Genomic DNA, 14,408 nt, shown 5'->3' with positions numbered 1-14,408 from the left:
CTTCCTAAAAAGCAACACTCAGCTAAATACAAGCTGCTAAGCTGACCCCTCCATTTAAAGCTACTGATTTTTTTGTAAACTAAGTCTAAATTACTCAAAATACTGTTTATTGGAACTTAATATAGCATTTTCCTATTTTCAAATCCATATCTTTCCTTTTCAGGTAACCATGTCAAAGACTATAGGCAGCAGAAGTAATAGGTCAGTAGCACAGATGAAAGCTTAATTACTTCAGACAGTGAAATTAAATGTAATGAGTAATCAATCAAAAGTGTTCTTTACAGTTATTTTCACTTGCAGTACAGTTATGCATTCCCTACAATAAATCTCAAACTGAAGTATAAATTTTAATGTGGACAGCATCTTTTTAAGACCACTTACCTTATAAAGAATGACAAGCAAAGCCTTTAACCACATCTGCCGGATGTGTGGTTTGAGGGACCAGAGGGAGCAGCGAGGAGGCTGCTGAAAATAATGCCTTAGCTGAGGACAAGTGCAATATTTCAACACCTGCACCACCAAGGGAAGAAGGTGTTTTCCCAGGTTGATGTTATAGTCCATCACCTGAAAAGAATATTACCACAGGAGTTAGCTCACCAAAATAAAATCCACTGATGTTGAAAAGAAAAATTATTAATACAGTTGAGGTACTAGTTAAGTGAAAAGAAACAAGATGTTTTTAAGGAAGTCTCACAATCAGTTAGAAACTTTCTGCCAGCTTGGCGTGTTCTCATTTTAGCTAGACAGGTACAATGGAAAAAAAAAAAAAAAAAAGGTGACATGTTCTGAAAGCTCTCATCCTGCACAGTCTAAATTTTAACATACATTGGCAAGTTCATAAAACATATTATGCTGGGATAGCCTTGTATTATAGTGTAAGTTGATCATGCTTCAGGAGTCAAAACCATATTAGGTACATCCCCTGTTTAACAGATAGGATGCAATTGTGGGGTTTGCAGCGAGGTGTGTGTGTGTATTTTGGTTGTTTGGGTTTCTTGTATTAACAATGCATTTCCAGTTTTCATTATTTTCTCATCAGGCTTGCAACATTAGCTGCTGGGGGGTTTTAAGCCTCACATTTTGGAATCAGGCAATGAGACAAGAATCCCACTCTTCACTATAGCAAAGGTAAAAGTGTGTCTGCAATGTCACACAGAAAGCCTAAGCACGCAAATCCTAAAGGATCCAAGAATAAAGCTAATGAAAAATATCTTGCTTTAAATAAAATGCTCAAAAATTTTAAGTGGTAGTGTTGCTGTAGAAAGATTGCTGTTATTACTACTAGTCATAAGCCTTGCCACCATCATGACCTTTGAAGAGTGTCATGCTATTTGATGCCTATCCTAGAGGTTTGAATCCCGATGGTTAGGTGCAGTGTGGCCACATACTCCCACTACCGTGACACAGCTGTGGTTTTGATTGAAACCGCATTGCTATTTTTCATTACGTTCTCATCAGTCTTGCAAATCAGCCATTTTTATTTAAAACCATATGTCCTGAAATCAGCAGCTAAACTACATCATAACAAGGATCCACAAAGCCCTTGTCTTACACTAACCTAGACTGGCTGACACCCAGGAAGGTATAACATCGAGCCAAGGAAACTCCAGCACAGCCCCCAAGATCTAACACATCCATGCAGTTTCAGTGGCCTTAGTGTGCTTTGTCAAGAGCCCTGGACATCTAAACATACACAAACATCAGTTTCATCCACATCATTCATTTCCTTCAGGTCTGTACTTCTTTTTTTAGTTTTATTTTTATTAGAACAAGGGGAAAATCCTAATTTACAAACACAGAACTCATCTCTCAAGTCCCCTCCTGAACAAGCTGACATTTAAGTTTTTCCCTGAAAAATTCTCTAGTTCGATGTGCAGCTGTCTCAAATTTTTGTGTTGCAGGCATAGAGCTAAACAGATGAATCTCATGTCCATCCATGTAGGGTTAGCTTGTCGAACAGATGATATATAATCACCAAATATGGTCCTCACTGTGATGCCTTCTCCCCTCAGTGTGTGATACAGTTACATAGCATGGTTGGGAAAAACTCCTCTGTACAAGGAAGACAGAACCCTGCCTTAGCACAGTACAGTACTGTAATGCAGACGTGTCTGAAGCTGAGCAGACCCATTTTTGTCTGTTTAGTCACAGTAAGATCTGGAATAAATGATGTTGCAAAAGCTAAGCAGAGCCCAGCCTAGGGTGCTGAGCTGAGCCCGCACCCCGACAAGGCTGGGACAACATTGCCACCATGCGGGGCAGCACCGCAGCGACTGCAAACACCAGAACGTGGCCACTCCTGCTGCGGGGAGAAAAAGGCATTGTATGCTTTCAAGCATCCCAAATACTCAGATTTCATGATGCCAAATACTAAGAATTTTTTTTTCTTGAGCTGACCATTCCAGCCAAGATTGGAATCAAAATCAGCCTAATGAACCAGCCTAGTGAACCAGCAAGTCAGCCTAATCCCAACCTTTATGGAGCTGACTGAGGAAAGCAAATATTTATGACTAGGGGCGGAAGTGTATCCAAAATTGATCCGAGAGCCCATACTGAGTTTTCACTCTGTAAACGCATCTTCAGATTGCAAATAGCATTTTGCTAGCATCAAAGGTGATTCCCAACACAAAGCAGCCCTACACCTAAGGAGAAAAAGAAAAAAAAAACCACAACCCAAAATATAAACTAAAGTTTTGATTTTTGCTACATGGAGAAAAACCCTGGTCTACTGAAGTTTTCAAACTCTATTTGGCATCAGGGGAGTCAGGATTCAACTATGAAACTTTTCAAACAGAAATGGTGAATTTGGCTATCATGAGACGTTTTAAAGGCAGAAGAGGAAAGGCAGGGGGTCGTATTCAGAGTTGCAGTAAGTAGTACTTCCAAAAATCAGGTCAATTATGAACACTAAAGTTTGGGAATCCAAACTTGGAAAACGTAGCCAAATGTGGAAGACACTGCCCTGTGATCTGAACTGCCACTTCCAGACTCTCAATATAATGGTAAGCAGCCTCAAGGTCCTTTTACATGCCTCTGCTTAAAACTGTACAAAGATGATTACTACCATGTAGCAATGGTGTTCGAAGACAAAGGATCACAATGCATTTGCAGCTACCCAGTTTACACTAACACCTATCTGGCCTGCTGAAACATGGATACCTGACTTCTTCACTTCTTCATAACTGTGAAAGTTTATCCAAGAATCTACATTACAACTGACTTTAAAAAAAAAATCACTTATTCCAATGTATAAACCAGAAAATCCTGGTAAGAATTGCAGATACGGAGAGGCCAGGATAGCTTTGAGCAGTGTTTGAAGGTTATAGTGAGTATTTTAAGAGCTGGGGCAGAGGAAGAACTGAAATCACAGCCCTCTCTCTCCCCTGAGTCTCTTTATGAGAGACTGTGTTAAGGAAAAAGTGTGAAAGTGATGATGATGATGGTTCACTGCAAGTAATAAGAACACTTCCCTAAGTGTGAAATGTTTTTCAGCCTAGCATCACCAACTACTCTATTAGTAAAAATTAACTGAGCCTTAGGAAAGCCTTGTGAGGTAAGAAATTACAGTCCTTCTTACAAAATGGAGAAAGAAGGCACAAGGCAAGGATGTGCTCAGCCATTTATCACAGCAATATAGGTAGAAGTTCACCATGGTGGCACCACTCCCCAGGAAAGGGAGAATAGAATGTCCAGTGCACTCTGAGGAAGAAGGAGAATGAGTCTCCTGCAAAATGAACAATTTACAGACCATTCATGCAGCAAAACAAGCAAGAGCACGTGGGTCCCAGGTCTTCCTGAATGGGAAAGGAGGAAATGACACACAAGGTAAGTAAGGCATTCAAAGGCTAGGGCAAGAGGGCAAAGAGGTTGGGAGCAATCTGTAATTCTTCATAGAGTTGTAGTATTTGCATGCCTCCAGGCACACAAAACTGTTTTCTCTAAGCCAATGATGCAGCAAGTTTAGAGTACTAGTAGGAAGATATAGATTAGCATACTTCTACTCAACTGTTTACTTATTAACTGCAAAGCAAAAACCTACAGAAAGCACTTTGTTAGGCTACACAGAGTCTTCTAAGACTGAAGAACAAGCAGTCATCCTTGTTCCCAAATTCTTTCACCAACTGATGAGGTGTTAAGAAGTTTTAAGTAGGATTACCACACTCAGCAATTATTTTGGTACAAAGAAGCCTGTGCTACCACCATTTCAAAATCAAGCAATTTGAAATAGCTGCAAGAAGTAGTAAGTGCCTTCACCTACTTGTGCTATTCCAGCAATAAAGGCATTAAAGCAGGTTGAAACACGCATTTTTTGTGGTGCAATCATGAAGCATCCTTCCTGCTGATCATAACCAAGCAGGACGTACAGATGGCGCTTGACTGTGTTGAAAGCTTTAGCACTGCTGATGTCTGACTCAGCGCTGCTCTCATCCTTTGCCATGAACTTCATTAGCACAGTAATGAGCTGGTGGACAGTCTGATGATCAATCCCAGCATCCTCTGGCAGCAGGTCTTTTATTGTATTATCATTCTCTGGAGACGGTTGTCCTATCAGCACAAGAGAGACAGTGGTATCAGACACTGGATAAGACTGTAAACAGGGTACAGAATACACCAGAATTTTTTTCCACGATTCATTGCTCCATTTCTGCCCAAATACACCTGGTGAAGGCACAGGAGACAGGCATGCATTTCTGAGGATATTGTTTCTCTGTTCCCTCAGGCTCAGCGGCACAGTAACACCTACTGTGTACACTGAATTCCATTCCTCAGCTTTCCCGTGTTTAACGGAGCTGTTCATCTTCCCATCCCAGTGCATTTCTGCCAAAGGGAGTGTTGTTATTCCTTCACATCTATGCACTGAAGAAGAATCAAATCCCACTGCCACCAAATTCTCATCTGGCATAGTTTCCAGTCATTCGTCTGCAAACGTTAGTGGACATTAGCCTTTTTCAGTGGAGGAGGCACAAAATGGTAAACGTAAGAGAGAGAGAAAGTTCTACCAAATAATGATTAAACAAAGAATGAAGACTTCCCCTTTTGACATTGACTCCATATTTCTCTCAAATAACTTGGGCCAAAACATAGGCACTATAAATTATTAGGTTTTGGAATACTATGCATTAATCACAACTTCGATGACTTTTTCCCACAGAACAAGCTTAAGACTTGGTTTATAAACACTGAATCGAAATAATAATCAGCAATACTTTGCGTGGAAATACGATCATGTGAAAGATGAGAGGCTACCTACAAAGCACAAGGAAGCCTGGGTGCTAGCTATTGCAATCCAAGCAAAACAAACACACTGCAAATAACAGTTGCCCACTGGGCAAGTATTTTCATTTTCATACTTCAATATTTTTTAAATTCAATATTTCCAGTTACTTTTAATAGCATTTATCATCACTAGAATTCTCTAGTAATTTCCTTTGGAGTTACCCTCTTCCATTTCACCATGTGTGTAAGGCCTTTTTTTTGTACTTAGCAGTTCCTAAAGACCTACATTAAACTAACAGTAGGAACCGAATTCACAAAAAAGCAGAAGTTATTTCATGTATCAGTATATCAGATTCTTTTTATTAAATAATTCTGGGTAATGCATAGCTAACGCACAGTAAAGTATGTTATTCCAACATGTTCTGCTTCAAAACAGTAATTTAAATTAAATGCTTCTGTATAAATAAAATCCATTCTATATGCATTATATGCAAAATAAATAAAATTTATTTCCACTAGAGAACAGAAAATACTATTTTGACAGCATCAAAATGGAATAATACTTGAAAATTCAGTTTTTATTACACCATTAATTTTAGTTTCTTTATTAAACACTATAACTGTTAACATTAAAATTAATTGTTACTAAAATATATTGTGGTGTATTTTCTGATTTGTGGTTAAAAGTCTAACATTAAATAATTGAGATAAAGCAAGCTGGTATGAGGCAGAATTATGAAACTATCTACTTGTTTTCATTTCAAGGATAAATCCTATCAACTAAACTATTGGACATAGTACTTACTTTTGCAAAAACACTTTATGTTGAACTTTACAGTACAGACTCTACAAGTAAAATTAGCTCAAAGTATAATCTTAAAATTGCTCCTGCATGTCTGTGTTAGGGTTACTAGTCATCAACTAATACCCACTTAGTCTGTCGGAGTTACTTACATGTCTTAGGGTTTATGTAAATTCATACCTACATATTTATAGCAAATACTAAAAATTATTGAAATGCTCTATTTTACCCGTATTTTCAATGTGATTCTGACAAGGGATTCCTTTGCTGGTTCAACTGCATCTGTCTTAGGTTATTCACCAGCAAAACTGCAGTGTATACATTTTTTTTTAAATAATTTCTAAATATTTTATATTTTATTGGTGGCTGCGCAAAGGGTTTTTTTCTGATTGGCTGTTTTGCTGAGCAAGAGAGAAGGCTGCTATTTCTATGATAGGTGAAAAATAAAACAGGGTGGGGAGGGGAGGGAGCAATTTTCAGAATCATTTCTGAAAGTGTGACTTTTGCTTAAGAATAACTTTCCTTTACCGGTCTCATTTTGGTAAAAAGAAATCATGAACTTCATATTATGTAATATTTCTCATTCCAAACAGTTTTCACTGAGATTTTTGATTTACAGAAACCATTTTCTTCAAAATGAAAATTCTCTCTGGACCAAGATTTGCAGATGCAAAAAGAAAACAATAAATTCTGCATTAATTAGAATCAGAGGTACTGCAAGTACTATTTTCAGAAGCATGTTAAAAATGGATACGGAAAATAACTTCAGCTTTGTGGACATCAACTGAGAAATAATCTTTCCATATATTTCCAGGTTAAAATTTTCCATGAAATGGTATCAAAAAAAAAAACCACCCTTTTCATAAAGATGCTATTAAACTGTTTTCTTTAGCCCTACTTATTTTCATCTCTATTACATGTTGTGAGATTTTCTATGTGAAAAAGAAGATAAGATGAAATGAGACAAAGGATCAGGCTCTAAGCAAATCCTGGTACTCCAAAAAAAAAAATTCAATGAGTAATCAGTCTGAAAAGATTAACTTGTTTTAGTTTCACTTGCTGAACAATATAATTTAAAAACTCAGTGATAAAATGCTCAATTTTGTCAGAATTTCATAACATTAACACTAGTTAAGAGACACCTCACAGGACTTTTCCTCACATTTTACCTTCAGAAATACTACTACACTTTCTGAAGCCTTAAAATCTTGTTTCTCATACTTTACCCTTGCTGAAAACTATACAGCAGAACAGTGAACAGAGCTTCACCCTGAGCAGTTTGTCATAGGTCTACTAGGAATCAAGTCTAGGGAACGTCAGTCACCTCCTGGTTTTATTTCTAATGCAGAAACCTGCAACAAACCAGCAATGGAAAACTGCTTGTTTAAAACTACAGAACCTCTACAATGCAGTTTAATCGATATACCTTCAGAGTCCAGAAGATCTTCTGCTTTCTGAAATGGGTCTTAAGTTACACCAAGCCTGAACTAAACTTTCACTTCATTAACACATGATACAGGGTATCCTGTACCAAATCAAGCTGTTTAGATTCAACTTAAAAATGCACAACAAAGCAGCTCTGTCTTTACAGTGGCTATGGTAGCTTTTACCCCTCAAAATGTGTGTATGTACCTGTACAATTTCTGTGTATATGTGCCTATATAGGAGGTGTGTACATACGCACACACATCCCCCCCCAGGAAAACCATCTGACATCACCAAACACGCAACAGCCACCATTCCTGAATTCAGTCTAACTTTACGCCCACAGATTCACCTCTTTATTCACATCCTTTATATCAGACTCCTTCATGTCCCTTATATCAGACCCCTTTACTTGCAAATTACTTTAAGAGATACCAAAATGTAACATAAAGCCTCATATCAAAATTATATTATGCTTCATCTCAATAGTGATCTCTGTGCCTGTCAATGAAACTCTCTGACTGACTGTCCAGGGTACTGTAGATTATATGAGAACAAATACATGATCCTGGTGTTTAATTCATATAGAACGCACGTTGAATTTAGCTTGCATTTGGATGGTGCAAGGATGACAGTTTTAGATCTGGAAAGAACGGATGAACATAAGGACCGGTTCATTCAAGTGGTATGTATAAAAAAAAATGGTTTTCTACAACAGATGTACAGCCTGCGTTTAGGAGTCTGTTAGTTCCTTAGACGAATCAGATATGCTTAGTAATGCCAATGCAAAGTGTTAAAAACTATGCACTAAACCTTGAAAAAAATTACAAAAAAATAAGATTTTAGAAAGAACTAATTAATATGGAAGAAGAGGGACAGTCATTTGTCTCCTAGTTACCAAAGCATCTGTGATAATTTTGGATCATATGAGACTTTTCTTCATATCAGTGGTTACTAGCTACATGCAACTTTTTATATATACATTTTTTAGTGGAAATTTAATTTGAAACTTGGGTGATGAATTAACTAAGCCTGGAAACTGAAGCTTTGAAATACTAAAATACATCTAATAAAACCACAGTGCCTACTGTGACACTGACAACTTCTTGTGTGACAAGTTCCTCTAAGCTCAGTATATACCAGGTGAGTGATGCCATTAAATGAAGAACAATCACTCACTGTCACATCTGTTCATTGCACCATTATTTCACTTGCTCCTTCTATGAGCCTGTGACAACACACATACGTTCTGTAAGGAACGGGTTGATTTTGAGCTCTCACTGGGCTAGTATGACAGGGCTATACACTGCTAATTCAGAAGCTCTCCTAGTCCATTTCACATGCTGGCAACGTATTTTCCTTTCAGCTGATCACCCAGTAAGCTGATCTGTTCTGATTTTGAATTTGTATCTGTTGGAAATATTGCAAGTCTTGAAGAAGGAATGTGAAAAGATTTGAATCTGAGATTTTTCACTTCCAGATGGTCAGTCTACACAGGACTCAGAGCAAGAGCTGTCAGTAGGCACAAATATTTAGAGATTACTGGGAGCCTGCTGAGCTAGCTGTTCTACAAATGCCTAACAAAAGGGTGACATCTTCACAAAATATCAGTAAATATAAAGGACTTAAGATGTCTATAAGCACACAGAGGAGACAAGTGCAATTTACAGTACCAACAATCAAAAGCATTCTGTCTGCTGTCTTTAAAACCAAAAAATCAAAGATCAGCCTGAACACAGGTGACCTATGGGGCCAGCCTACTAAAGTTTTACGTATTCCTGTGGGCAACTAAACACATGAGGGTGAGGCACTGCCAGCATAGCTGACTGCCTGTGAATAGCCTCCTGCCAGCCACGAAGTACTATTTACAGCTGGGGGCAGTTTTCAGTACAGATTGAGAGAAAAACTTCAATTTACACCTTTTGGAACCACACTGAGACATGATTCACTGTGTCTTTAGACAGCTTCCATCTTGCGTATATTTATCTCATGAGTCAGCAAGAAAGTCAGCTCTAGTGCCTTCCTTTTCCTGTTCCATCAAAATACCCCTTTGTCAAACCCACCTGGTGTTTGCTCTGGTGTTCCTCCAAGTGCTGGAGCAGACTGCTCATGTCTGGTCAAGCTCACAGCTTAAAAAAAAAACAAACAAACAAAAACAAACAAACAAACAAACAAAAACAAGAGCAACTGTTTAAGAAGGCAGTACTGACATCTTATACTTCAGCATACATTCAGTGCTAGCATATTTATATTCACTTACTCATGCACTGTTGCCAGGCAGTGAGTGTAACCATTTGAAACATGCCACTGTTGTGCCCTACAGTTTTTGTGTACCATGTTCTATAACTCTACTTTTCTCCATTATTTGGTTTTCCTGGTATAAGAGTCACCACACAGGAGCCCTTATGCAGGATCAGAACTTGGTCAAGAAGGATTACCCAAGAGTCCCAAAATACGGTGGTGTTTGTTCTGGAGAAGAAATTACCTTTTAACTTAACAGTTCACCAGCACCTAGGTTTTAACATTTTATCAGTTCCTGTTATATGGATAGGAGCAATGTGAGAGGTCCAATTTGAATATAAAGACTAATCTGTGTTTGTAAAATTCTCCAATGAGAATGAGTAAGCTTTATTTCTGCTTGGAAAGGCATCTGTACAGCACTCCATACAGGCCTACGGTTTTCCAACACCTAGGTCCTCCTATACAAGCTGGCAGGAAGCACGTGTTGCATGGACATCGTTTTCTTAACAAAGAAATTCTGAAGATATCCAGAAGCCCATTTGATACATTAGTTGTTTTTAAGATGTCTAGCATACACTGCATACACTGATTAATAATTACCATTAATAAATAGATTAGTTACAGAGGAATTTTTCTGTAAACACTACCTATTTTAGACAAAACTACTGTGTATTATCCACAAATAAAAGTTAAGATCTACCCATAAACTAGTCTTGGAGCACTTCATTCTGGCCTTTTAAACAAGCACAGCATAGACATAATGTTTGTCTATGTACTTTGTCAAATTCACTAAGCTGTCATTATCTGAATAATGCCTAAATCAGTCAGAAACCTAAATTTGCTATCCCAATTGGATAAATATTGACAATTTCGATGTGTACCCAGCAATAGGATACGACCCTAAGGGATAAGATACAGGTGTGTCACAAAAATATAAATAGATACTCAACGAATTTTGGTGGTTAAGGTTTCTGGAAGGGAGAGCGCTCTCTTTGACTCCACTGGTCCCTTCACACTGTCCCTCAGGGAACGCACACTCTTCTGACGATTACGTGCGAAACGAGCCCTCTTGATCTTCCACATTGCTGCATCACTGAGGTTGGCGACATTTGTCCGGACAGCAGTGATAGCTTTGCAAATGCAATTGACCAAGTTAGGATTCATTCCACAGCATGGCGAGGCCCTAATGCTGCCAAGTGCCAAATGCAACTGGGCCCCAGGTCCCACTCAAGTCAAGAAAGCTCCATATGGGCTCAAAGGGTCCATCTGCAAGGTACTTGTTTGCATGCTCTCATTCTGAAATCCAAAAAAAACCAATGGCATAACTGTGTTCAAAAAATTATGCTGCTACTTCTTTCTTTAGAGACTGGACAAAAACAGATTCTTGAAATCAAACATGAATTTCAGGCTAACGGAATATGAGCTGCCCCCTATTTAAAATGGCAGAAATCTCATGAGTATGGATCACGTTTAGTGCACTCATACCTAAACATGGCCTCTATTTTTGCCTCCCTGACCTCCTGTCCTGCCTATGCCTATCATCCTGGATTTGAACAGCGTCTCCAAAAATCAATGTGATTATGCATTTACAGTGGTGTTACCAACAGTATCACTGCATACCTTAATGGGGTCACCAATACTTCTCTATACTCATGTCTACGTTTTTGTGCATTCAAACCCTTTGAGTATAATAATCTGAGCAACTAAATCCGGTGAACCCACCCTTTGCACCACTTATGTCTTTGAAAAGGCAAAGAGAAAGGTTAAAAAGAAACTTCAAAAATATCTTTTGCATATTTTACACTTTAAATCACTCCCAAATATTTATATTTAAAGATATGACCCTACATTTGCAGCCAGAGGTGCTAGAAAATAGTGCCGAGATTCCCTCCTCAGGCCACGACAGCAGCTCCCAGTTTTGGGTCAAGCTACTCACATATGTAGAAAATATGTTTGCAGTTCCACTCATCTCCCGTCTGGATGCAGCAGCAGCACCTGGGCTTTTTTAGGCATTGGGCTCCGTGCAAATGTAGGAGGAGGCATTAGGCTGCTGAAGGAGCACATGCCACCCAAACAGCTGTCCCCACCTCCTCCAAGGAAATCAGATGGAAATAGATCCACCTCATGGACCACCACTTGGGTAACAAAGTTTTCAATTGCATGTTAAACAACAGCACATTAAACAATCACACACAAATCATTTTTTAGGCCCCTCTGGTGAACAGGAGATGTGGTATCTTACCAAGAAACTAAGTATGAACAGGACAAACATTTACAAACATTTGTCACTGTAGCATACATGGACTCTCAGAGCCAGTGCTCAGTTAACTATTACTATAGTGATTTACTATTACTGTAGTAATAGTTAACTGAGCACTGGCTCTAAGAGTCCATGTACCTCTTGTGCTGTGCCCCATATATTTGTTTTTCAAAGGTCATACAGCTCCTAGGGCTGTCTTTGTACAGACCACTACAGAACAGAGTCAGGCATGACCTAGGCCTTTGAGAATAGCAATGCTGATAGCATAAGAACATCTACAAAAGAACAAGTGGGTTAATGCAGGTTGCAGCTGACCGTATAACCAGACCACATTTCAACCAAGGCTGGCAACCACATCCTATTGAGAGTAAAACATGACACCCAAAGGTGTGACAGAGTATAGCCTAACCTGTGTTCGGGCAGTCAAAAAATGCTCACTCTGAATTATCCTCTTTTGGCCTGAAATATTACTTAATTTCAGGGAATTTATACAGGTGAGACCTGTATCTCTCTCAGACCCTTGCAGGCAGCTGAAATTCCAGAAGCTGATAAAAAGTGATCAGATCAATTTGGACTCTGCTTACTTGTTGGGAAAGGGAATTCTTTGTTGCAGTCCAGATGAAGCTGTGCTTCCAGAGACAGGGTCTCAAAGCGATTCACAAAAAACTCCCAACTCAAAGCTGGAATATCTGCTTTTAGGAAATGAAGTAGCAAAAGCTTACTAAGAATTGTGGGTCTGTCCTTGACAACTGTGTCAAACTGGAAATCAAGGCAGAGGCAGAGACCCTAGAAAGAAAGAAAAAAAAAAAAAATAAAAGAAAAAAAACCCCAAACACATAACTGAGATGTGAAAACTTTAAACATTTTTTAAAGCAAAGGGAGCTCAAAGCTCACAACTTCTCCTGTTAATTAGTACAGGATAAAGTTTTCCTACCAAGTCCTTTAAATCAGAACTAATGCTACTTATATCAATGGAAAAGTAAGGTAAGTAAGGAGATACATGAACACCATATTTAGAATGTAGAATTTGCTAAGATTTTGAGGAATACAAAGGTATAGGCAAAGTTCTGTCCTAGTGCACATTTGGTACACAATATCAAAGTATTCTCTTCACACACCCTTGCCTGAGAAAAAGCTTGTATTTAGGCAACTGAACCAAGCCCTTAGTTACAAAAAGAATGAATCACCAAGCCCAAACCAAGGAAGAAAGACTGTGTGGCGAAGTGTATCAGAAGCACTTTGCCTCAAAATGCTTCTGTATTTTATTTGCACTAGATTTTGGTTGTAGTGTCAAGGCTTATGTTTGAGAAGAAACCCACATATTAAATATGAAAGTGCAGTATACTGGTAACAGTCTCAGTGAACTCCATGAATTCAAGTCCTCTGGAAACTGTTTTGAAAAGGCACTACATAGAATAAAACTAGCAAGTATTAACAGCTTTTCATAGGCAGTAACACATATTCATTCTATTATCCAGAGAACTAGAACTGAATTATGTACTATGACATTATTTTTTTTAATCTTGCTTGTATATGTAGGCCCTGATCCACTTTCATATCTGCTTAGTTTTAATCATGAGAATTCTGATTGGCAGGGTCTCTCGCACGCTTAAAATTACATGCCTAAGTGAACCTTGAAAAATGAAGATCATGTTTGGTTTTGCTTGAATATATTTTATCACTGTAAGCTCAGCAGGGTGTCATAAAACTTACAACTTAGTATTTTTTTAAATTGAAAATTGTCAATAAATTTTAAAATCGTAAAAAACATGCACCACTTTCTACAATAGCAGCTCAAATGCAACACTAATCCTTTGCAGTAAGCAAAGTTTTTACGGTTGGACTTGATCTTAAAGGTCTCTTCCAACCTAAATGATTCTATGATAAATTGGGGGTAGGGCAGTATCATTTCACTTGGCTATTTTGTGCATATGTCAATTACCAAGACCCATAAGGCTTGCTTGAAAAGGTATTAGCAGTGACTGTACACCTGAACGCTTTGAATTTTGCATGAAAACTCAGACTCCTGTTTGAAAGTATTTTTTCCCATATAATAAACCTACCTGTAAAGCTGGCCTCTTTATGGTGTCAAGTAATAGCCCAGCTCTTGTAGCTACTGCTGGGTTGACATCTTCCACAGCAGTCAGGAAACAGCAGAATGCATGAGCCAAAGAGTACTTCAGTAGGTGGTTTTTTGTCACAGAGTGAATATCCAAAAACCTGCACAACACAGCCACCTTCTCCACTGCAGCAGCCATGCCCCCAGAAAAAGAACATGCATATTAATTTAGGCAATGGCTTCTTTATGTCCTGATTAATATATCTCACCTAGAAATATGCACATATGATAAAGTAACAACAAAAAATAGCTGGCAAATGTTTTAATTTTGATTATCAAAAATGTCTCACGTTCTTCTCTATTTTACTGCATCATTGTGCCATAGTTTTGCACCAGACTATCTC

The 14,408-nt window shown here is 38.4% G+C and overlaps 1 protein-coding gene and 1 long non-coding RNA gene across 9 annotated transcripts in view; one reads left to right on the top strand and one right to left on the bottom strand.

The window, feature by feature from the left end:
* UNC79 (unc-79 homolog, NALCN channel complex subunit) overlaps nucleotides 1-14,408 on the bottom strand; it is a 118,024-nt gene that overhangs the window by 62,173 nt on the left and 41,443 nt on the right. For all 5 annotated transcript variants that reach the window (XM_056345364.1, XM_056345365.1, XM_056345366.1 and 2 more), the window contains exons 24-29: nucleotides 14,009-14,190; nucleotides 12,530-12,731; nucleotides 10,636-10,815; nucleotides 9,508-9,573; nucleotides 4,259-4,545; nucleotides 382-564 (exon numbers count right to left, since the gene is read on the bottom strand). In XM_056345364.1, coding sequence (XP_056201339.1) covers nucleotides 382-564; nucleotides 4,259-4,545; nucleotides 9,508-9,573; nucleotides 10,636-10,815; nucleotides 12,530-12,731; nucleotides 14,009-14,190 — 1,100 coding nt within the window. The remainder of the gene's footprint in view (nucleotides 1-381; nucleotides 565-4,258; nucleotides 4,546-9,507; nucleotides 9,574-10,635; nucleotides 10,816-12,529; nucleotides 12,732-14,008; nucleotides 14,191-14,408) is intronic.
* Nucleotides 1-14,408, top strand: part of LOC130152225 (uncharacterized) — a 78,222-nt gene that overhangs the window by 53,259 nt on the left and 10,555 nt on the right. The window lies entirely within an intron of this gene.

This window comes from Falco biarmicus, chromosome 7 (genome assembly GCF_023638135.1).
Source record: "Falco biarmicus isolate bFalBia1 chromosome 7, bFalBia1.pri, whole genome shotgun sequence".
Lineage (NCBI taxonomy): Eukaryota > Metazoa > Chordata > Aves > Falconiformes > Falconidae > Falco > Falco biarmicus.
Note: the sequence above shows the minus strand (reverse complement) of the source record. Positions and strands in the feature narration are given on the sequence as shown.